Here is a 21,398-nt window from a genome sequence, read left to right as displayed (position 1 = left end):
CCACTCGCTGATGACTTTGTGGGAGAGGCCAGAGCCTGGTTTTTGGGTGTGTTTTTTTTTTTTTTTTTTTTGAGGGGACGCTGCACCCTGCTCCGGGGGCAGGGGGAAGAGGTCAGAACTTTTAGAGGAGGATGCTAGAGCCTGCATTTGGGGGCAGGGGGAAGACGTCAAAGCTTTTGGAGGGGACATTACACCCCGCTCTGGGGACAGGGGGAAGAGGTCAGAACTTTCAGAGGAGGATGCTGGAGCCTGCATTTGGGGGCAGGGGGAAAAGGTCAGAACTTTTGGAGGGGACACCGCACCCTGCTCTGGGGGTAGGGGGAAGAGGTCAGAACTTTCAGAGGAGGATGCCGGAGCCTGCCTTTGGGGTAAGATGCCAGATCCTGATTTTTTTGGAGGGTGGCAAACCCCGCTTTTTTTCCTTTTGGGGGCGTATGCGTGAGGTGGTGGTAAACCTGGATTTTTCCAGGGGTGTGTGGGGGAGTGCGAGAGCCTGCCCGTTGGAGGGGGGCGCCGAGGGAAGCCAAGGGTTAAGGGGGCGGGCGGCGGCGGGCGGGGCCGCGCTGGCGGAGCAGATTGCAGCCGGTTCCTGCGGCTTCGCCTGCGCCGGGCGCGGAGCAGCGGCGGGGAGCGCGGGCGGAGCCCCCCGCCGCCCCCGGCCCCTGCCCCGCCGCTTCCCCCCCCCCCCCCCCCCTTCCCTTCCCCTTCCCTCCCCTCCACCCCCGGTTGCCACCATGGTGCAGAAATCCCGCAACGGAGGCGTCTACCCGGGGCCCGCGGCTGAGAAGAAGCTCAAGGTGGGCTTCGTGGGGCTGGACCCGGGTGCCCCGGACTCCAGCCGGGACGGAGCTCTCCTCATCGCCGGTTCCGAGAGCACCAAGCGGGGTAGCATCCTCAGCAAGCCCCGCTCCGGGGTCTCGGGCAGCGGAAAGCCCCCCAAAAGGAATGCTTTTTACCGCAAGCTGCAGAATTTTCTCTACAATGTGCTGGAGAGACCGCGGGGATGGGCTTTCATTTACCACGCATACGTGTGAGTAAAAGGGTGGGGGGCAAACCTGACGGGAGAGCATCCCCCCACACTCGGTTCTGCGCTTCTCCATCCCCGCCCCCCCCCCCCCCCCCCCCCCCCCCCCCCCCCCAAATACATGCTGAAGAGGAAGGATGCTCCAGCTGCAGAGCGGGTGCAGGGAGGGGATGCCGGGTGCCAGGGCTGACTGAGGAGCCCGGGGAGGGGGGGGATGCTGAGGGGTGGGGGAGGCTGAGCCCACCCACACCTCCACCCCACCCCCCCCACCCCCCCCCCGGGAGGTGCATCCCTTGCCCGGTGCAGGGCGGCCGCGGTGCCCAGGCACACTGCGCCCGGGGACGGGGTGTGTGGCGATGCCGGAGGGGGGGGGTGGGGGGAGCGGTGGTGAAGGGAATATTGGGGGGGGGGGGGGCATGGGGAGGAGCTGCCCCTGCAGAGCTGGGGGGGTGGCTCCCCCGGAGAGGTGCAATGCACCGGCCCCCCGTGTCCCCGTCCCCGTCCCCCCGCCCCTTCCCGCTCCTGCTTGCGGGGGAAGGGGCTGCTCCTGCGGTCGGTGCAGGGGGCTGGAGCAGCGGGAGGGATGGGTAGGGACTGTTCCTCCGTCTTGCTTGAAATCACCATAGCAATGCTGTGAGCAGAGGAACAAAAAAGCTCCGCTCAAGCACTGTCTCGTCTTCCCCCAACCCCCACCCCAGCGCTCTTTCTCCCCCAGCCCCATTTTTTTTTTTTGGCTGCTGGGTGGCTGCAAAAGGTTTGAGGCCAGGGTCGGTTTTGTGGCTCTGCCCTGGGTTCTGGAGGTATTTCTTGTCCCCCTGTGGGAAGTGGCTGAATTGGAGATGTGTCTAGAAAGAAATGCTAATCAGCGTCTGGGGCTGCCTGACTGCACAGCGATGGAGCGGTAAACAAAGGAGCAGTCCCAGGGTGCCCATTTCCCCCGGTTTTTTAGCCCGAAATGGCCACATCTGCCCTGCTGTTTGGCAGAAGGGTGCCCATCTCTGAAGGCATTGCTGCATAGGGAGAGCAGATGACTTCCCGTTGTTCAGAGGATGGCAAAGGGAGGGTCAAGAGAAATTGCTGTGTTACTGCAACTCCCTTCCCTCTGGGACTTTCCACAGTCCCACCAGGCTCTTCTGCAGGCCTGGGCTCAGGCTGGGGTGCTCGTTCCGTGGGTGCCGATGGGTTTTGGGGTTTTTTTTTTGTTTGTTTGTGTGTTTTTCATCGTGGCTAGGGCCTCTGTCAGCCCCGAGGAGAGGATTTTTTGGGGCCTTTTTATGTTTTGTTTTGTTCCCCTCCATCCTTTTGCTGTTATGCTATTCTCGGATAAGGTGTTGGGATGTGCGTTCTGGTTCTCAGCCATTTTGTACATTGAGGCCTTCTAGGGAGGTGTTGGTAAGTCCGGTTGGAGAGATGAAATGCTGGCTTGGGGGGAAGAGGGAGCTTTGCTTTGCACTGCAGAGACTTGGGGTCTTTGCGGGACTCATCCCCCCAAGAAATAGGAGAGGAGAAGAGGGACCAGCTGTGGAGCTCAGTTGCAGCTACAAGGATGAGCGTGAAGTCCAGTGCTGGGAGTCCCGAGCATCCTCCACGCTCAGGGACGTCCTCTGGAGTTGTAGGTGGTTTGCGTCGCAAAATCCTCCAGAATTGTGTGGCTGGGCCAAGCGTTCACCTTGCGAGCTTGGGTGCTTGCCTGTGTGCGCGCCGAGGGTGGGGGCGATGTTGTGTGCAACATGCACTGAATGCTGTTAAATCCAGGTGACACCCCAGCTTGGCGACACTGGGGTGACAATGACAGAGATGGAAGGGGCCGAAAGCCAAATGGCAAGCAGCTGGGATAGCCCTGACTATGAGGGCTTTAGAAGCATCTTTGGCTTCTTCAGCTACTCTGTCTTAACTTCTGAGCTGTTTGGCGCTCTGCGGTGGCATTTGTTTGGGCAGCCAGTGATCTTCACGGGGCAGGAGCGGTGGCATCCCAAACTGACCTCCTGCCAAGGGCTTGCTTTCACGTGAACGCCCCGTCCCCACTGCCAGGCTGGAGTGCCCCTTGGCTCTCACCATGTAGCTGCCTCCCGCCTCAGCCGAAGCAGCTGCCTTTCTCCTGGGCTCATGACTCTGCTTGTACCTGCTGTGACACCCTGGGGAGCCGTGCCCTCCCGTTAGAAACCGCTGGCCTGCCATGTGCTGGGAGCTGAGCAGCCTCCCTAAATCCCCTTGGGGTGGATGCCTGAGCAGCCAGGAGATGTAACCGCTGCAAAACCACCCTTGTACTACCCCCACCCATGCACCCGTCGGGAAATGGAGGCTGAATTCAGGGCTGAGGTGGTAATTGCACCAATGCCTGTGAAGCATCAGTGATGTAATTAATTTTTTACGGTGTATCGGGAAGTTATATGGACTCCAGTCTTCTGAACTATAAGTTGGATAGGTTTAGACTTGGCAGTTTGCTAATATATTATTTAAGGAGCTGAAGGATATGGCGAACATCATACAAAGTCTCCAGGATAAGCCCATGCACCAGGCATCGCCTTTTGCTGCCCGGGTGAGCCTGGCATGGCCCGTGCCAGATCTGTATGTTTCTGAATGGGGCAGGGAGCAGATTTCCCGGATTTCTGTAACTAGAAGTCTGTTATCCAGACAAATGGGACAGATAAAGCTTAGTGGCTGCTTATTCAAAGACACGGGCAGATGAAGAGACTGGCTCAAGGTCATAAAGTTTGTTAGGAAGAGCTGGAGCCACCCCGATGGCTGGTGCATTGCCTCACCCGTGCTATTGGGGTCGCGCTGTCTCCTTCTGCCCCAAACCCCTTTTTGTGCCGAAGCCTTGGGCACAAAAGCACGTTTAGCCTTCATACCGCAGGAGTGGGAGTCCTGGAGCAGACAGGGGGAGCCCTGTCCTGCTGTGCCCAGCCCCTCCACCCCGACTCCATCTGCCAGCACCCCTATTTCTCTGCTCCCACTACTCACAGGGACTTTCTTGCATGAAGATTTAGGACTTATTTCCAGATTGAGTGAGTTTGTGACCCTGCAAGGTTGGGTTTTAGCTTGTAGAGGTGCTTATAAATCCAGCTGCATCTCTAGGCGTGGAGCGGCTCCGGGGCTGCTGTGCTGCGCAGGCAGCCTCCCTGCACCCAAATGCCAAGACGCAAACTGTAGAGACTCTTCCAGCATGGAGATGTTTTAATAAATATGAGAGGTGCCTCTACATAAGTACCTCTGAGAAATGCCTGTCTGCAGAGGCCCATCTCCCAGGCTGGCGTCGCACCGGGTGATTGATGCCCTGCCTTGAGATGCCCGTGCAAGTTGCATTTATTTCCAATGCTGCATCCTCCATCCGATCTATCTGATCTCTTTCCCCACCTTGTTGTTGCACATTTCCCTTGGCACCATTTAACGCGTAAGAAACCAGGGAAATTCAGAACGGCTCTCAGCCCCTCCAGCCCCAAACTCGTTAACGTGGTCTTATCTCAGACATTGCCTCTGTGAAAGTGATGTTACTCCATGAGCGAAAGCACTATATTATATTTCTGTGTTGAGATTCATTTTTATACTTAATAGCTCTTCCTACACTGACATAACTGGGTGAACTGCTGATGGGATCTCTGTGTGTGTATACAGATTGTATATAATATATGTATTTTGCATGGCCCCTTGGACAGCTGAGCCTGGTGCTTCCCATTTTTGAGCGTGGCTGGAGGTGGACTGTGGCTCCTGGAGGTCTGAGTCTCCCCTATCCCTCATCTTCTTCCACTATTTCTGCATCTTTCTTCTCTACTCCCCCCCTCCCCCCTTTTTTTCTTTTGACAGAGGCTTAGCAATGCAGCACGTGGCCTCATTCTGTTCAAGGTTGAGCTGAAACTTGAAAAGTTGAGCTGTGTCTAAATAGCAGGCCAGGCTTTTTGAGAGATGCAGCAGCGCTTAGATCTTGAGGTAATTCTCTGCACAGGGAGGCATTTTGCTTTCAAAATTCTTCCATTTTATTTCTTTCAAGAATTTAAATATATTTTTCTTTCTAATCCTTTTACCTTGGATATTGTAACCTGTCCTGGGCTCAGTGGTGCTGAGTTTGAAGGACTGTGATACTTGGAAGTGATTTTTGTCCCTACCTGCCATCTTATTTCAAGAGAGATCATGCTGTTCTGTGCCAGCCTAAGCAAGGTACTTGCACTGGGCACCCCCGTAGCCCGCTGCATCTGGAGACACATTTACTGAGCCCCTGGATGAGCTGCTCACGTTTGGTCCCTGAGCTGAAGAAGGGTGGGCTGAATTTGGGGTGGTAGCAAGAAAACAGCCTGTATTCAGACACTTTCAAAGCTGCGTGCTCAGGACCAACGTAATTCTCGCATTTCCTTTGAACTTACAACCCTAATGCGTCTTTTTAACTGTGTTAAAAATAGTTTGGGTGCATTTTTTTATCCGCATGCTGTGCACCGTACATTCAGTTAATTAAGTAAGTGCATGGACTTAAATTATAATAAGGAAGAACATTTTCTCCTTGTCTAATTCTATTAAAATTTCCTTGTGACATCCCCATCCCACTTGTTCCTCCCTTTTAACCCAGCCAGAAGCCACCTCTCTCTTCAGACAGTCTCCCATCTGCACTGCCCCCATGACCACAGCTGGCATGGTGGGAGGGTGGAGAGTTGATGCAGTTGCTTCCCTGAAGGTCCAGGGTTTCTCAGTGGAGAGGTGGCTTCTCTTGGGACTCCTTCCACACCTCAGGGACTGATGAAAACGTGGTTATTTATATAGATCCATTCCCAGGTAATCTTTTGTGTCAGATTGACTGACTCTGGGAACCCCTGGCCATTTTTCTGCTGCCTGGGTTGGGTTTTTAGGCAGCTCTCGTCTTTTGGTTTGCTTTCTGCTTACACTTTTTTTTTATACTTGCTTTATGACATTTGCTACTTAGGGGTAAATTTAGTTTATTCTCATTTATCCATCCCCAAGCACCAAGGGGTAGTGGTTCAGGGCAAGCCCTCACCCACAGGCAGGGATATGGCTGGCAGGCACGATGCCACCAGACTCAGCCCCTCCACCAGTGACATGCAGGGACCTCCGGGGTTCTCTTCCCCACCTCCTAGTTGAGTATGTGGGATGAAGGGACCAATACAGGTCTCCCATATGTGCTGAGTTTAATGGACCTGCTGGGCTTTGACCTCCGGCGCTGATGCCCTCGGCGGCGCGGTTGTGTCCGCCCTGGGGACCAGGGAGACATTCACGGTGTGATGCCTCACGAGCTTCTCTCCAGCTGCTTAGTCAGAGCTTGGTGGGAGCAACCTGATTTCAGTCGCTTTAATGTGTCACGTTCCAGTCATCACATTCACTCCACCCTGACATTAAGGAAATGAAAAACAAGCTGATCCTCCGGGTGACCTCCTTTTCGCGCTGCAACACACCTCAACCAGATGAGACTTGCTATGGCTCAATTTCTTATGAGAGGGAATAACCCAAAAAGCAAGCCCCAAATCCTGTGCTAAAGGGGAGATGGGCATTGCTTAAAAGCATGCAGTTAGCAAAAATCAGATTTCTTAATTTTTATTTATTTTTTTTGCATTGCAGCAGAGGGAAGGGGACATGAGCAGGGTGAGACGCTGCGATTCATTTGGCGAGGCAGGGTGAGCAGGGCAGAGGGTTTGCCTCTCAGGCATGGGGGGGGGGGGCATACCAGAATAAAAAGCACTTAAGTTTGGTGTTTGGCTTCTGGGATTTAAGCAGCAAAACCACTTATCCCTGCATAATCCCTTTTAAGGTAGCCCAAACGCTTAGCTGGTTTCTTTGTTCTTGAGGGACAGATTCCTCCTTAAATTGTGGTGGCAGGAAAATGTGCCAGTCCCTTCTTCTGCTCCGTAATATCCTGTAGAGTAGATACAGGAGAGCTGGGAAAGATGGAGAACGGTTCCTACAAAGGATTAAACTTTGTCTGTGGAATGCTTCTCAGGCGAACGTGAGCCTGTTTCTGTTGGTGTGGAATGTCCCCAGTTCCCAACGCATCGAAGAGAGAGGAGGTCTCCGGTGTGGAGATGCACGTTGCTGCAGACTAGTGCAACGCCTTGTAGTCCCCGACGGTCAAAAAGGAACCACGTTGCAAAAGCAGGTTATGGTGTGGTCTCAACTGAATTTCATGAACGTATTTAGATGGGAGCTGTGTTGCAAGGTGGTTTGACTAGCGAACACACGATGGCAAAACCAGGTAGCGTGGGACACTGGGCATAGTGGTTTGGCTGGTGCAGCTGGGTCCTTCATCAGCGTATGTTGAAATGGCTCTTGGTTGGGTTGCAAGCCAAAACCGCTTGGGTTACTCTGACACTCACCTATGGCAAAAGGGGGCCCCCACCAGGGCTGCAGGAGCAGGTATTTAAATGTGGTCCCTCGGCGGATGTGACCATCTGCCTGGATTAAAAGAAAAACGTCATTTTTCTCCGGTAAGAACAACTTGTGTGATACCGTCAGCTCACTGAAGCTGCGGGTGACCTCAGCAACCCACGCGGTTCTCCTGGCCTTATCCTGGATAAACCGCGGGTGCAGCCTCCTGCGGACTTACACTGAAGGTGTTTTGGGGGGGTCGTGTGCATTTGTTCTAAAGCACTGAATTAATTGTGTGGTTTGATGGGGAGTGACTCCCACAAATCACTGGCTGGGATGGCGAGAGCTGCTTTATTACAGCCTCGGGGCTGCTTGGCTGTCTGACTGCCAATAAATGAGGGAAACTGGAGCGTTCCTCCAGAGCGCTCTCTGGTCTGTCTTCAGCATCACTCTAGCCTCTTAGCTTTGGTGTCTGTAAGCATCCATCCAATGACTTTTTTTTGAGTGGATTGGGTGTTAAAGGGCAGCCTTTTCCAAGGCACAGGGACCAGAAAACCTGTGAGATCTTCTCGCTTCTCACTCTTATGGCTGTAGGGAGGTGATGTAGAGCTACTGGGACTGCTGGGTGCAGCAGCAGCCTTGGCTTCGCAAGGCCTGTGACTGAGCAGTCATTTGATTTGTTTCAGGACATACAATGTCCAGGCATTGCAGGTGGAGTGGGCTTTCAGCTTGACCTTGGTGATGCTCAGATACCTGCTGGGTTCCTCGCAGAAATCGCATAGGAGCCTCAGTGCAGGCTTAGATGGGCAGGTCTGCCTTCTGGAGATGCCCATTTCTCTCTGTTGATGACAGAGGGAGCCTAAGTTCTCTTGCATACCTTAGGAGGAAGCTCGGTGGGATGAGTCCAGGCAACGAGGAGAGAAGACTGAGCCTGGCACCATTTCAAACTGAAAACTGGTGTGAGTTGAGGCATCTCCCACCTCCTGCCATAGCCTGTAGGAACTGGGATGTTCAGAGCCAGAACTACGCTGTGGGTGCCTTCAAAGCTAAGGTCAAGGTGAGAGGTGGGGCTGATCCACATTGAAATGGGATGACCAGGATCCGAGATCCACGTCTACTCAGCCATGTTTGAGAAGTGGTTTTGAGAAAGGAACCTTTATAGCCAACCCTTATCAACTCTTGTGGACCTGCAGCCCAAGATGCAGGGGAAATCAGAAAATAATCAAACCTTATTAATAGTGATTATAGCTCCTAAGCAGCTACAGTTGTGTAGCTCAGAGGAGAGTGCCCGGTGGTCAGTGTCCCCCGGAGACCCTCCTTTCCCCCGGAGACCCTCCTTTCCCCCGGAGACCCTCCTTTCCCCCGGAGACCCTCCTTTCCCCCGGAGACCCTCCTTTCCCCCGGAGACCCTCCTTTCCCCCGGAGACCCTCCTTTCCCCCGGAGACCCTCCTTTCCCCCGGAGACCCTCCTTTCCCCCGGAGACCCTCCTTTCCCCCGGAGACCCTCCTTTCCCCCGGAGACCCTCCTTTCCCCCGGAGACCCTCCTTTCCCCCGGAGACCCTCCTTTCCCCCGGAGACCCTCCTTTCCCCCGGAGACCCTCCTTTCCCCCGGAGACCCTCCTTTCCCCCGGAGACCCTCCTTTCCCCCGGAGACCCTCCTTTCCCCCGGAGACCCTCCTTTCCCCCGGAGACCCTCCTTTCCCCCGGAGACCCTCCTTTCCCCCGGAGACCCTCCTTTCCCCCGGAGACCCTCCTTTCCCCCGGAGACCCTCCTTTCCCCCGGAGACCCTCCTTTCCCCCGGAGACCCTCCTTTCCCCCGGAGACCCTCCTTTCCCCCGGAGACCCTCCTTTCCCCCGGAGACCCTCCTTTCCCCCGGAGACCCTCCTTTCCCCCGGAGACCCTCCTTTCCCCCGGAGACCCTCCTTTCCCCCGGAGACCCTCCTTTCCCCCGGAGACCCTCCTTTCCCCCGGAGACCCTCCTTTCCCCCGGAGACCCTCCTTTCCCCCGGAGACCCTCCTTTCCCCCGGAGACCCTCCTTTCCCCCGGAGACCCTCCTTTTTTAATACCTCCCCTGGGAGGGTGGCACAGGGCAAAGAAACAAGAGGACAGGCAAGGTCAGAGGGAGTGGCTGCCCCTGCTTGGGTCAGGAGGTGACCGCTCTCCATCTGAGGAGCCCGGCAGTCTGTTGTGGCTGACACTGATCTCTTCAGGACGAGACTGAAAGAGGCAGAGATTTCTGCCTTCCGGAGGGTCTTTCCCAGGGATTCACAAATGCCTCATTTGTAAACAAACCCTGATCCGCCTGGAAGTCCTGCTTTCTCCTTTAGAGCTCTGCCAGCTCAGGGAGGTGACGGTGTCGAAGCAAAATACCGCTGGGGCGATAGCTGAGCTGCTGTTGCACGGTGCAGTGGGGCAGCAGGGCAGGCAATCCTAAGGCCGCTTCTACAGATACGCTGTCACTCTCTATAAAGTTATTATGGTGCCCGGGAAAAAAACCAAAGCTAGCAGAAATCCTGACTCAAGGGTGACTCGCGTACACCTCTTCTCTGTCTCTTGTGTGAACGCAGTAGCTTGTGGCTGGGTACCTGCTCTGTGTGTGTTTGTTGCAACTTTGGTTCGATATGGGGGGAAAATCTAAGGTGTGGTGCAAAAGAGAGAAGAAAAACTTCATTCAAGTAATAGTTACAATGAATACCAAGTGGAAGACAGTACTCCATTACTGTTACAGCGATGTGCAAGCACCCCTCGTGGAAGTAGAAGTCTACGAGCTTCTTTTCTGAACATCAAGCCAAAAAGAGCCAGGCCCTGCTGTAAAGACTTACTGTATTGAACAGACAAGACGGGTGAAAGGCGTAAAGCAGTTGTCGGGGCACTGCTGGTAAATGTAATCTTTGTTCCACTTTGCTTTTTGCCGGTGTTTGCCTGTTGTCTTGTTTGCTTTTGAATTGTGGGTTGGTTTCTATTCGTGCTCCTTGAGGTCACAAAAGAAAGTGGGGTTGACTTTGTGTAGAGCAGACTGTCAGAGACACGGGCCAGCCTAGCTTAGTGGGAAATGCCAGTCTGAGGACCTCAGCAGGGTTGACTTTGGGCTGGGAGGATGAAGACACATCTTCCCTGGGACGTGGATGACCCACACTGGGGCAGTTTGCCATGATTCTGCTGTTCATCACAAATGCAGCGTGCCGAGGGCCGTGAATTGGGTTTATCAGCTTTCTCCCTGTTCCAGTGTTATATGTGGCAGCGAAATGACAGCACTGGGAGACTTTTTCTCCTGCATGTTTATGGGCTTTTGCACAACTCGGAGTCTCGAAGTGGTCATTAGCTGAGTTTATGCTTGCTTGGAGGTTCGTTACCTGCTCTGAAGAACATACTAAGCACTCCATTTTTCACTCAGGAGAGCAAAGGAGTCAAATATAAATACCTGTATATTATAGCTGGACAAACAGGGTGTGAGGCTGTGTTGCCTTCAGGCCGTATGGTGGCTAAGCCTGAGTGCTACCAGAAGGGGCAGTGAAAAACAAAGCCTCTCCCCAGTAATAAGGACTACTCGTTGCTCTTGAAGCAGGTAGGCTGCACAAAGGGCTCAGGCTGGTGTGGCTGTTGGTTCAGTGTTGGACGTTGGTTCAATAATGCGGTTATTCATCCTTTCTCTTCTTCTGTGTCTGGCAAGGCTGGAAATGCCGTATCTTGTCCAGTTAACCTCTCTGAGCCTTCCTCCAAATTTCCTGGGCTTTATTAGCAATGATTTGTGCTTTAAGGACTAGTGAGATTCCTGAGTCATCTCCTTAGGCAGGGAGCTATTTATTTCAGTGTGTGTGTTACACTCCCAGGGAGTGGGTGTCTCTCTTCCGCTTTTGGATCCTGCCCTGACTCTATATAAAGCCTCCAGGCTTGAATGAGCAGCAAAACCAACCCTCAAACTGGCTCCACCGTTTGGAAGTTTCGTGGTGCTGATCCCATCTCCCCTGGGTGAAGAAGCGTGGCCGTTTGGAGCATGGGTAGGAGTTTGCATGGGACATTTGTCCATCTTGGGGTTGCACAGCTGCTAGGACAGCTCGCAGGGACGCAGCGTACTGCGTGTCCATGTCCAGGAGCAGTTCTGGCTCTACAGTGGCTCATCACCAAGGGGAAGCTTGGTTTATACCTCCCCTTCTCCCCTGAGGTTGATTTGCTGATGCTGTTGGGTTTTTGGGTGGTGGGTTTTCTGTTCTTTAGCAGAGATATTTCCAAGTGGCTGTAATTCTCCTTTTGGTGTCCGAGCAGGGACTGGAGGTGCCATGGGCAAAATGCAGATGGGCTCCTCTGAGACATTGCCAGAGCAGGAGCTGCCAGGTTTGGAGGAATTTCACTGTGTCATTTCTCCTGGGATGGCCCTTTGCAGACAATTCCCGTGCTTGCTTGGTGGCCTTGCAGAAAGCTGCCTCGCTGCTTATGAGTTTTGGGGGTGCAAGGAGAGCCCCTCACGTAACAGCTCTCTGGGGAGCTGCAAAGAAGCCAGCAAGCTAACGGCAATGTTCATCCAAAAGCTGACTTCACACCCAATTAAGCATCACCCTGAGCCAGAGGGACAAGTCCTCATGTCATTATGTCTTGAACTAAATTGCTGGCACTTCATGAGGGCTCTGTCTCCATAGCCTGAGGGACCGATGCGTTTAATCCATCAGCACTAGAGAAACTTTGTTAGTGTGACCTCATGGTTTGGTCCTTGTGGCTACTGGATGCACGTCGCTGTGGTTGTCTTTTTCTTAGTTATGGCTGTTCCTGTAAGGAAGGAAAAAGACCTAGAGAAAAGGAGAATTTTCTGAGCTCTTTGTCTGTGATTTGTCAGGCATGACATGCAGTCAGGGAATTTTGCTCTGAATTTTTCTTCTTTTCCAGGTTTTTGCCTTTAACATCTAGATGTTTTTAATGCTATTCTTAATTAGCAGCTTCTCTCTTACCGTACCAGCTAATGAGGGGTAGGAAGAATTTCTGCATTGACCTTTTGTTGCTGCTGATGTTTTTCTTTTCTGCAGCAGAAATCAGAGATAATTTGAAACCTTCTTGGAACTGATCCTTCAGGCCCTGAGCCTGCACTCCCCCGATGCATGTTTGTGGGTGGTGGGAGCATCTCGAGTCACGCTAAATGGCACAGAGTGAGCTGCTGAGGCTTAGGCTGTGAATCAGTACATCTCCCATCTAAGCCTGGGATAAATAATACCATGTAGGTCTGAAACTTGGTTTTAAGGTGACGATGGACTAACGTGCCTTAGTATGGGGGGAATGATTCAAGGTTGTGGGTACAGGGAAAGGTAATGAAAGTGCCTGAATAAGACAAGTGAATGGGACTTGAGAGATGTGTCTGTCCCACTGTTTCTACTGGGAAAGGGGGATGTAGACATCTACAAATAGGCCAGACATATCCCAACCTCAGATCTCCACCCTGCGCTTTGGAATAGCCAACTCTGGGACACCTGCTAGTAGGACAGGGCTTGATGTTGCCTGGGCTTGACCCATCCATAGGCAAGACCTTGGGCACCTGGGGAGCACCTTCATGGAATTTGCCATTTTTTGGCACCCCTCTTAATGCTCTGCAGAGCAAATAAGCCTGCCGTGGGCATGTGCTTGGCATAGGGCACCTGCCCGAGCCCCAGCTCCCTGCTGAGAAACGAGCTCCAGTCCTACCTAGCCTCGCTGTTCTGGCCCTTCTCCACATGGGAGCAGATGGCTATTAAAAACCCCAGAGAAATTCATTAAGCTAATGGATTGCCAGCCCCCATCTGTGGCTGGGGAGGCCCATCTACCCTGCAGCCGCATCCCTGTGGGATGTGAAACAAAGAGTGGCCAGAGCCAAGCCCGACCCTGCCACGGCATTCCCTGCCGGCTGCAGCGGGCTGGTGGGATGTGCACCCCATGTGTGAGACACGGGCGCTGCTAGAGCAGCCTGGGGAGGTAGCACAGACCCAATGGGGCAGCTTGTTCTTCATTTGCTAAAAGCACAGCAGAAATGAAGTGAAGATTAATTAAACCGTTTGTTTTTTTTTTTTCCCCCCCTCTTCTTCTCTGCTTCCTCTTGCTCTTTGCTGTTACTAGGGAAGACTGAGAAAATGTTCTAGAGAGGGAAGCTAAACTCTGAGCATCCTCTCATGAATGCAGAATGTGGCCCCCCACGGGACTGCAGAGAAAGGCCCTGTAATTATGGGGAACGTCCTGCGAGGCTGGGTTACACAACCAGGATGGAGAGCTGCTCCTGTTTTGGTGTAGCAGCAGGCTGATGATGCTGTAACTCAAAATACTACCTGGCTATTATCCATTCATTGCTTTTTGTCACTGTTGGTGTCCTCAACGCGCAGCACAGACCACTTCGCGAGGCTGCGAGCCAAGAAGGAGGTAGGGAGGAGCGCACGGGATCGTAAAAGGGCCATTTGATATTTACAGTGCCTGGTGACATAATTCCCAGACAGCCTGAGCATCTCTCGGAGCTGGCTGGCGAGTCGCCGCGGAGATCTTGCTACGATGCCACCAAGTGAAGGTGACTCCTTCCCAGCTCTGGCAGGAGCAGGATGCCCCGATGGAGAATTCGTGCTGCGGCGTCTGCTCGTGGGGCTCCGCGCCGGCTGCTGCCACCTGGGTGAAGAGCCAAGTTTAGTGGCTGGGAAAAGGGATTTTAGGGCTGTAGCGACTGCCTTGAGATGTCGTGTAGAAGAGGACTGACACCTCGGCTGCGGTGCTGGGCATGCCTCGGTGTCATGGGCTGGAGGACGTTGCTCTGGCGCGCTCCTGGGTGGCTTTGTGCTGTCATGTGAGATGCTGCTGTTGGCTCTGGTCCATGTGAGCCTTGGTTACTGGTGTGCTTTGCAGTGGTTTTGTGCCTGGCTTTATTCTACTCTAGAAGGATTTATTGGCTGCTGAGGGGCACGGGCATGTCTCGAGCTGTGCGTGGGCTTAACCTCAGCTGTGCCCCTGTGTGCTGCGGGGGATCATTACCCACCTTTTCCACTTTGGGAGCTGAGGTGCAGGGGAATTCAGCGACATGGGATGCCTGCGGCATAATCCAGCATCCCTGCTCCCCGTGCTGTAACCCTAGCCTCTCCCTCCTTCAGGAGTAATAACCATTTCCCATACAGATGAGGAGACTTCAGCATGTATCCTTGTCTGGTCAGGCCTTCTTAGGCTTTGAGTTATTAAATATTGTCTCTGATGTCCATTATAAATGTTGTTAGAGCACAGCTACTCATCAGAATAGAAAATACTATGTTTCCGTACTTTAGCAGTTGGCTTCATCTGCTTGTAGCATTTGCAATAAATGAGAAGAGTTAAAAAAAAAAAGGGCAAAAAAGTCTATCATGAGAGGCTGAGGTTGGAAGTAAGCACAGAGAAATAAAATCTTTGCAAGAGGATGTCCAGTTTTCTGTCCCAGTACCCCCATGGTTGCTGATCTGTAGCTTCCATCGAAACCAAAATCACACGCAAATTCGTGTTAATAGGCTGGGGAGCATTTGCTGCTGTGACTTCCACGGTGCTGGCTTACAGATTGTGCTTTTGGGGTGCTCCTTCCCACACCCCCATCGCCTTCCCCTCCATCGGCTGGCAGAGACCCCAGCAAAGCAGCCGGGCCGTGTTTCTGAGCAATGACTGTACGTTCGGCTTAGAGGGAGCAGCGAGAAGGTGCAGATGCAGAGAAGGAAACCTGGGGCCAGCTTTAGACTCCAGGCAGCCGATCTCCGTGGTGGGTTTATTGTTATTTCTGTGAGCCTGAAGCCTTGGCTGCAGGTCGCTGGGATTTCCAAGGTCAGATTTTTGGCTCGCTGCTTGTGAGAAATTGGGTGGTACCTGCTGCTTTGCAAGAGACTGGATTTGAGCAGCAGTAACCCAGGCCATGGCCCTGCTGTTGGTTATTCCCTTGCTGTAGAATTGTCTTGCCCCACAGCTGAGCATGTCTGTGCCTGGCCAGGCACTGGATGTACCGTGCACCTGAGCGGGGCTGCTTGATGTGACCCAGGCAGGTGATCCCCTGTTTTTCCCCGGGAATAAACCATGGAAACTGGCTTGAGAGAGAGCTGGAAATTGGAAGCAGGGTCTCTCTGCTGTCGGGCTGGGTCTGATTTTTCCTTTGGACCCCATGGGAGAGGCACCGTCCCCTTCTCCCGCTCCCAAGTTAAGCTGTGACAGCTCTCCCAGGCAGCAGTATGGCACGATGCTGCAGGGCTGGGGGAGCTGCCAGGGGCCTTGGATTGTGCCTGAGAAAAGGGGGTTAAAAGCAGGTTTTTGCAAGCCTTTGCCTGCCATTTTAAACGGGAAGGATGTTTCCCTGGCAACGAGATGGATGCTTCCCAGCAGAGCATATGGCTTCCATCGACTTTGATTTACCGGCGTGTTGAAATGGCAGCTAGATAATCTCTCTTCAGCTTTAATGTGTCCATGCCCTGTGTCCCTGTTACTTATGAGCTTTAAAAGACAGTGGGTCCAGCCCCCGCGGCGCTGGCCTTGCTCCTGTCCCAGGGCTGGAGCTGGTGAAGTCCCATGTCAGGGCTGGGTCTCGGGACCTTCTCAACGAGGGACTCGAGCATCGTCGCCTGGAGCGAGGGGCTGCAGGGTGGGCAGGAAAGCCTTCCCTGCCTCTGCTGCCTTTCACCAGCCAAACGGCTCCTCCTCCTCAGAGAGTATAATCCGCAGCCCTCTCTTCCTATTCTCCTCCCTGCTTTAAATCATTTTTAGATGTTTTCCACCTTTCCCCACACAATCATCTGCCTCCTGCAGCTTGCTATTTATTGTTGTGTTTACTGGCACGGGGAAATAAGGAGAGGGAACAAACCTGTCATTTGCTGAGCGGGGGAACTTGGGGGAGCTGGTTTCTGCAAGCTTGTGGCTCTCCCAGGCTCGCTGGTGTGTGCTGGCCCCACCGAGCTCGCACAGCCACCTCCAGCGAGGGGCAAAACCAGGGGGCTGTCCTCCTCATTGCTGCCCATCGCTGGCTCTTCATTCTTTGGCAAATTTGATGAAAATTGGCCAACAAGTCCAAAGGTTAGGCAGAGACAGCGAGGCAGCCAGACGGCGCTCGCGTGAGCCTTAGGAGCCGGGATAGCCGGAGAGGTTCGTTCACGCACCCGAGCGAGCCAGCCACGGGACTTGGGAACGGCTGGGTCGGGTGGTCTTAAATGAAATTAAAGAGTCGTGACCTGTGAACTGCTGCTCCGCAGGGACTCGGGGGGATGACTGCATCGTTCCTCCCCTCTTCCACTGATGGGGGTTTTTGGGGAGCTACGGGGGAGGCAATGCCACCTTCTTTGCAAGTAGCCAGGTGAGCCGCAAAGCCCCGTTCTGCACATGCTGGCGCTCAGCCCTGGTTGCAACAAGCCCCCCCGAAGCTGCCCAGCTTGAAAGGCTTTAAAAACGGGGCTCCCTTGTTAACTGAGGTTGCCTTTATTTCTTCTGGCAGCATCACAGCTTTCCCCTGCTCTCCGGGGTGTTGAGCTCTCCGGGCAGCCTCTCCCCCTGCAAAGGGCTCTTGATGATGGGGGGCTGCCCCCGATGCTCTGCCATCCACATCTGGCTCCCCACTTGCTGCGTTTGAGTTATGCTGGAGAAGAGATAATAGAAGTGATTAATTGCCCGTTGGTGCTGGGGATTAATTGATCAGGTGCAAGGAGAAGCTGCTCCCTGGCAGATCTGGTGCTCTCTGTGCAGGTGGGGCTGCCCCGCTCCCATCGGGGCTGGTGTCACGAGCTGGCTCTTCTCTGCTGTGAGCAAAGGAGACATCGGCGTGGGTGGTGGCAGGAGGATTTCCTCATCGCTCCTGGGGAGCAGCATGGCTGGGGAAAATCTGGCTGCAGCTCAGGGGAACTTTATTGCTGTAGGGGGAAGATTGGTGGAAAAGGACTTGGAATTCAGAGTTGCAGCTCCTAGAAAACCCAAAATATTCATGTTAGTGGTGAAGTTAAATGGAGCTTGATTGGCAGCTGTTGTGATGCTCTCCCCTCCCTGCAGGATAACTGGCTGTTTCAGCAATATTTTAGGGCTAAAGAGCACTGCTTTTTGTAAGCCTGAGCTCTCTGGAGCTCTGGGTTTGTTTTACATCCCTTCACCCTGAGCAGCTCCTCTGGGCCTGCCTGTCTGCATGGCCAAGGCACTGCTCCCGGCAGGAATGTTCCCATCCCAGCAGGAGCAGCTTCACGGTTGTGAAAAGCATCGGGGTTGTAATCTGCCGCCTTTGCCGTGGAGGAGCCATGCCAGCCTGCTGATGTGGGATGCAGCGCTCCAAAGCTGGCCACTGGCTTATTATTTCTTGTTGCTGGACCTAATCGTGTGTTTTTCTGCGGGCTGGACTCGGATGTCCCTTGGGCATCGCAGGGTTTGGACCTGGCTGAGCCAGACCCTCTCTCGTGGCAGTGCAGCCCCCCTGGCTTTTGGGGGATTATTCCTGATTTGCACTGGAGTCAGTGGGGGAGAGTTGCAGAGAAGGGAGCGTGGTCCTGCGGATGGCAGCGCTCCCGTTGTTCCTCTGGGTACGTTTATTTTTTTTACCCAGCTTGGGGGTCATCGTCTTCTGGGGACTAAAACCAAGAGGCTGTGAACCAGCTCTCCTGCTTCTTGGCTCAGAGCTCCTTCCTAATCACTAGCTGAGACAAGAGAAGTAAAATTAAACAGATGGTGAAATTACCAACTCTAAGACATATTATACGGGCGGTTTGCAAATACTTATTTCTTTTCCTAAAGACTCAGTTAATTAATCTGATGAGCAAATGAAATTAGTAGTGCTTTGGTAATGCCTTTTATGCTTCAGTGTTACCCGGTGTTATCGGTGCAAGCCACATTCCTGTCTTCTAATTATCGAGGCCCAAAGCCGGGGATGGACCCCGGGAAGTCGCTGAGGTATCCATGTGCCTTCAACACTCGTTGAAATCTCGGCCGTCCTTCTTTGCCGCTAGCTGAGAGGGAGCCTGAGCACACAGCTCTGGGGTCCTGCCTTGACAGAAGCATAAACCATGGGCTGAGGCATGGGGGAAGTGAGTTTTGTTTTGTTTTTTTTTTAAGTCAACATGAGGATTTTGAGCCATTTAGTTGCCTGCCGTGGGTCTGGGGTGGGTCATGAGGCTGCTGAGAGCTGCCCAGCCTCTGTGTCGGCAGCTCCCTGCGGATGCTCTCGGCGAGGATGCTCGGTTTTAAGGCGCTGTAATTCTCGGTGCTGTGAAACTAGTGCAAAGTCGGAGAGAGGGGAACGCAGGTAAAGGAGCTCAGAGAGACTGAGCTTGTCCTTTGTGGGCAGGAAACCTCGGGGCTCCAGCTGACTTGCTGCTTCTGGGACAGACCTTTGAAAAACCGGCTACTATTCCTGTCTGCAGCGGGAACCAGCCCTGCACTTTTTGAGGCAATCTTCCTATCTGCAATTAGACCAGAGCCTATTTTTGTATATCCCATTCCCTCGAGGAATGTTTAGATGAGATGCAGCATTACATTTTACAGGGACATCTTGCTTTTAACCCAGTTTTAGAGCTCAGTTAAGTCAGGTCGAGTGACTTGCCCAGGTCAGTCAAAGAAGCTTGACCTCTGCAAGAGCATTTTTCTATTCCTGCGTGCTCCAGCCATGCAGCACGGTCCTTGGCTGCTTAAATTTATTTCATACGTTTTTCCTGAGGTGTTGCAGAAAAGCAGGGCTTTGCCCTTAAACAGAAATAACTTGATCTTCCTATACAGATAAAGGTTCGATTAGGAAGGCTTGTATTCCTGTACTCACGAGTAATGATTTCTCAGAGGTAGGGAGGAAGCAGAGGCTCTTTTGGGGGAATACCCTGTGGGATGGAACAGAGGCAGTGCTCAGATTTCAATCTGAATAATACGGGTATTGCATGAGACAGCAACTTTCCCTCACATTGAAATCAATGAACATGCTTTGAGTAAATGTCTGCACAGATGTTTTAAGAATTACTTGAATGTCCAATATTTTATACTCTTTAATTTACCTCCCAATGCACTGTAATTGCACCGTGGTCTTTAGGATTCTCTCCTGTGAACCGTTTCTGCAGCTGCATGAATGTATTTCTCCCCACCAAGTTTTTAAAAGAAAACCTCAGGCCGGCAGCGCTGAATCGCAGCAGAGACAGACTCTTCTGGCAGGTGCATGGGCTTGATTAATACTTTGGGTTTTCCTCCAGACATCTGGCTCCTCTGAGGCTGCGTGTGCAGGGCGAGGAGAATACGCAGACAAGCGTTTCCTAGTGATTCATATTAGATGGGGACAATGAGGATCATTTGAGCTAGAACTTTGTATGCGGTGATTATTATTAATAAAGCTGTTATTCTGAGTTGAGTAAGTTAAATTATTAGACCCAGCCAGTAAAAAAACCCAACCCATTCCTTAAATTCATCCCCTTTTCCCACTGTAAATATTAAGATCTTGATCTCCGTTCCCTGTTGTTTCCAGATGGCTTTTGGTCTTTGAGGCTTCAATCCAGAAAAGCTCTTAAGCTCTCTCTTGCTTGTAAGCGTGGAGATACACAATCCTTTGCTGGACCGGGGACAAGATATGTCATGCAAAACCCATTTCTGCTCAAATTCCTGCAGCTCATGGGTTCAGGTCAGGACTCTGGCTCTGGGCATTTGGGGCAGATGGTGCCCTTTCTCCTCCCTGACTCTGCTATAAGCAAGAGGCAAGGGCTAGGGGAGCTCTTGGAGTGGGAGCTGGTTTCAAAAGTGGTGGGTATTGAAGGAGAAAATATACGTGAATCTGTATCCTGCTCTTTTTTTTTTTTTTTTTTTTCTCCCTGGGAAATGTGCTGCCTAAACAGAAGGAAGGCAGGCGAAGAGGAGTCCTTTCTGTGACTTGGTTGTGCCACTTTACCATGCTCACACAGTAAAGCTGTGACCAGCTCTTCCTTTTTCCTTCGTTTGCTGTGATGGATTTGTGAATGCTCCTTATCTGCCCACAAAGCAGAAAATTACTTTTCCCCCCAAAAACCACCTGATGTAAAGGAGATCTCCTCCCCCCTCCCTACTTCCCGGGGATGTGAATGTGCAGGTGTGTCTCAATAGCTGCGAGGGGAGCCGAGGCACAGGAGCTGAGCTCTGTGCTCAGCCAGCAGCGTTCCTGCTCCCGGCAGCTGGGGTCCAGCAAAGACCCCAGAAAACCCGATCTGCTGGAAAACCCCCTCCTGCTTTTTGCCGCGTTGCTGTCACACAGCGAGGAGAGCAGATTTGCTGCATCCCTGCGCAGGGGGTGGGGGGCACAGGTCCTGGGGGCTTGCAGGTGGTGGTTGTGGTGCAATAGGGCTGAGCGGGAAAGTAAACCCGCTCCTTTTCCTTCCCATCCCAGTGCTGCCCCTGTAACGTGGTTCGGGATCTCCAAGAACTGCTTCTCTGTAGCCTGATTAGTTCCCACCTCCCAGAGCACCATTTAATGCAGCCTTGCTGTCCACACCACAGCCTCCTCCGGGATGCTGCGGTGCTCCCCTGGAGATGCTCCGTTGCTCCATTTGCACTGCCCTTAGTAGACTTTATGGCTTTGTACAGACAGGGTGCTGCTTGTTGGGGCTGTTCAGCCGTCATCTCAGTGCACCGAGAGGGCACAGGAGCTGTTAACGTTGGCCAAGAGAGGCCTTTGCTGAGGATTTATTATAAAGTTTATGAACCATGAGAATCCCTACCTTGGAGCCAACCTGTGTGTTGCCCATAAACAATGTTTTCTACCCACGTGGGTGCCCAAGGAGCCTCCAGGCTCCTCCGAGGAACGAGATCTCGGCTGGACTCAGGTGAGAGGATGGGGCTGGACGTGGCTGAACCCACGGGGAAGGAGACACCATCGGGAGCTATTTTTGGAAAGGAGAGCATTTATTAAGGCACAGGAGCCAAAGGCAGGACTCCCCGCTTCAGTGTTCAGCTCTGCTAGTGACAGAAGTCGCCTTGGGAGATGATTTTGGCTGAGGCTGAGGGATGTGGAAGCCCAGAGTGAGGCATTTAAGCTCGCGTTTAACCTTGTAAGTGAATAGCCTGGTTGCAAATCACAGCAGGATTGCTTACATGAATAAAGATGATGGATGCTCCTGGCTAAGGGTAGGTGCAACATGAGGTCGTCTTTACCCCTGGAAGAGTCAC

At 52.9% G+C, this 21,398-nt stretch overlaps 1 protein-coding gene across 9 annotated transcripts in view; it reads left to right on the top strand.

The window, feature by feature from the left end:
* The first annotated feature begins 734 nt into the window (after positions 1 to 734).
* The window catches only part of KCNQ2 (potassium voltage-gated channel subfamily Q member 2), a 68,351-nt gene continuing 47,687 nt past the window's right edge, over positions 735 to 21,398 (top strand). For all 9 annotated transcript variants that reach the window (XM_086474926.1, XM_086474925.1, XM_086474922.1 and 6 more), the window contains exon 1: positions 735 to 1,030. In XM_086474926.1, the coding sequence (XP_086331052.1) occupies positions 735 to 1,030 (296 nt within the window). The remainder of the gene's footprint in view (positions 1,031 to 21,398) is intronic.

The sequence above is a fragment of the Leptosomus discolor genome, chromosome 17 (genome assembly GCF_034619465.1).
Source record: "Leptosomus discolor isolate bLepDis1 chromosome 17, bLepDis1.hap2, whole genome shotgun sequence".
NCBI classification, from domain to species: Eukaryota; Metazoa; Chordata; class Aves; order Leptosomiformes; family Leptosomidae; genus Leptosomus; species Leptosomus discolor.
Note: the sequence above shows the minus strand (reverse complement) of the source record. Positions and strands in the feature narration are given on the sequence as shown.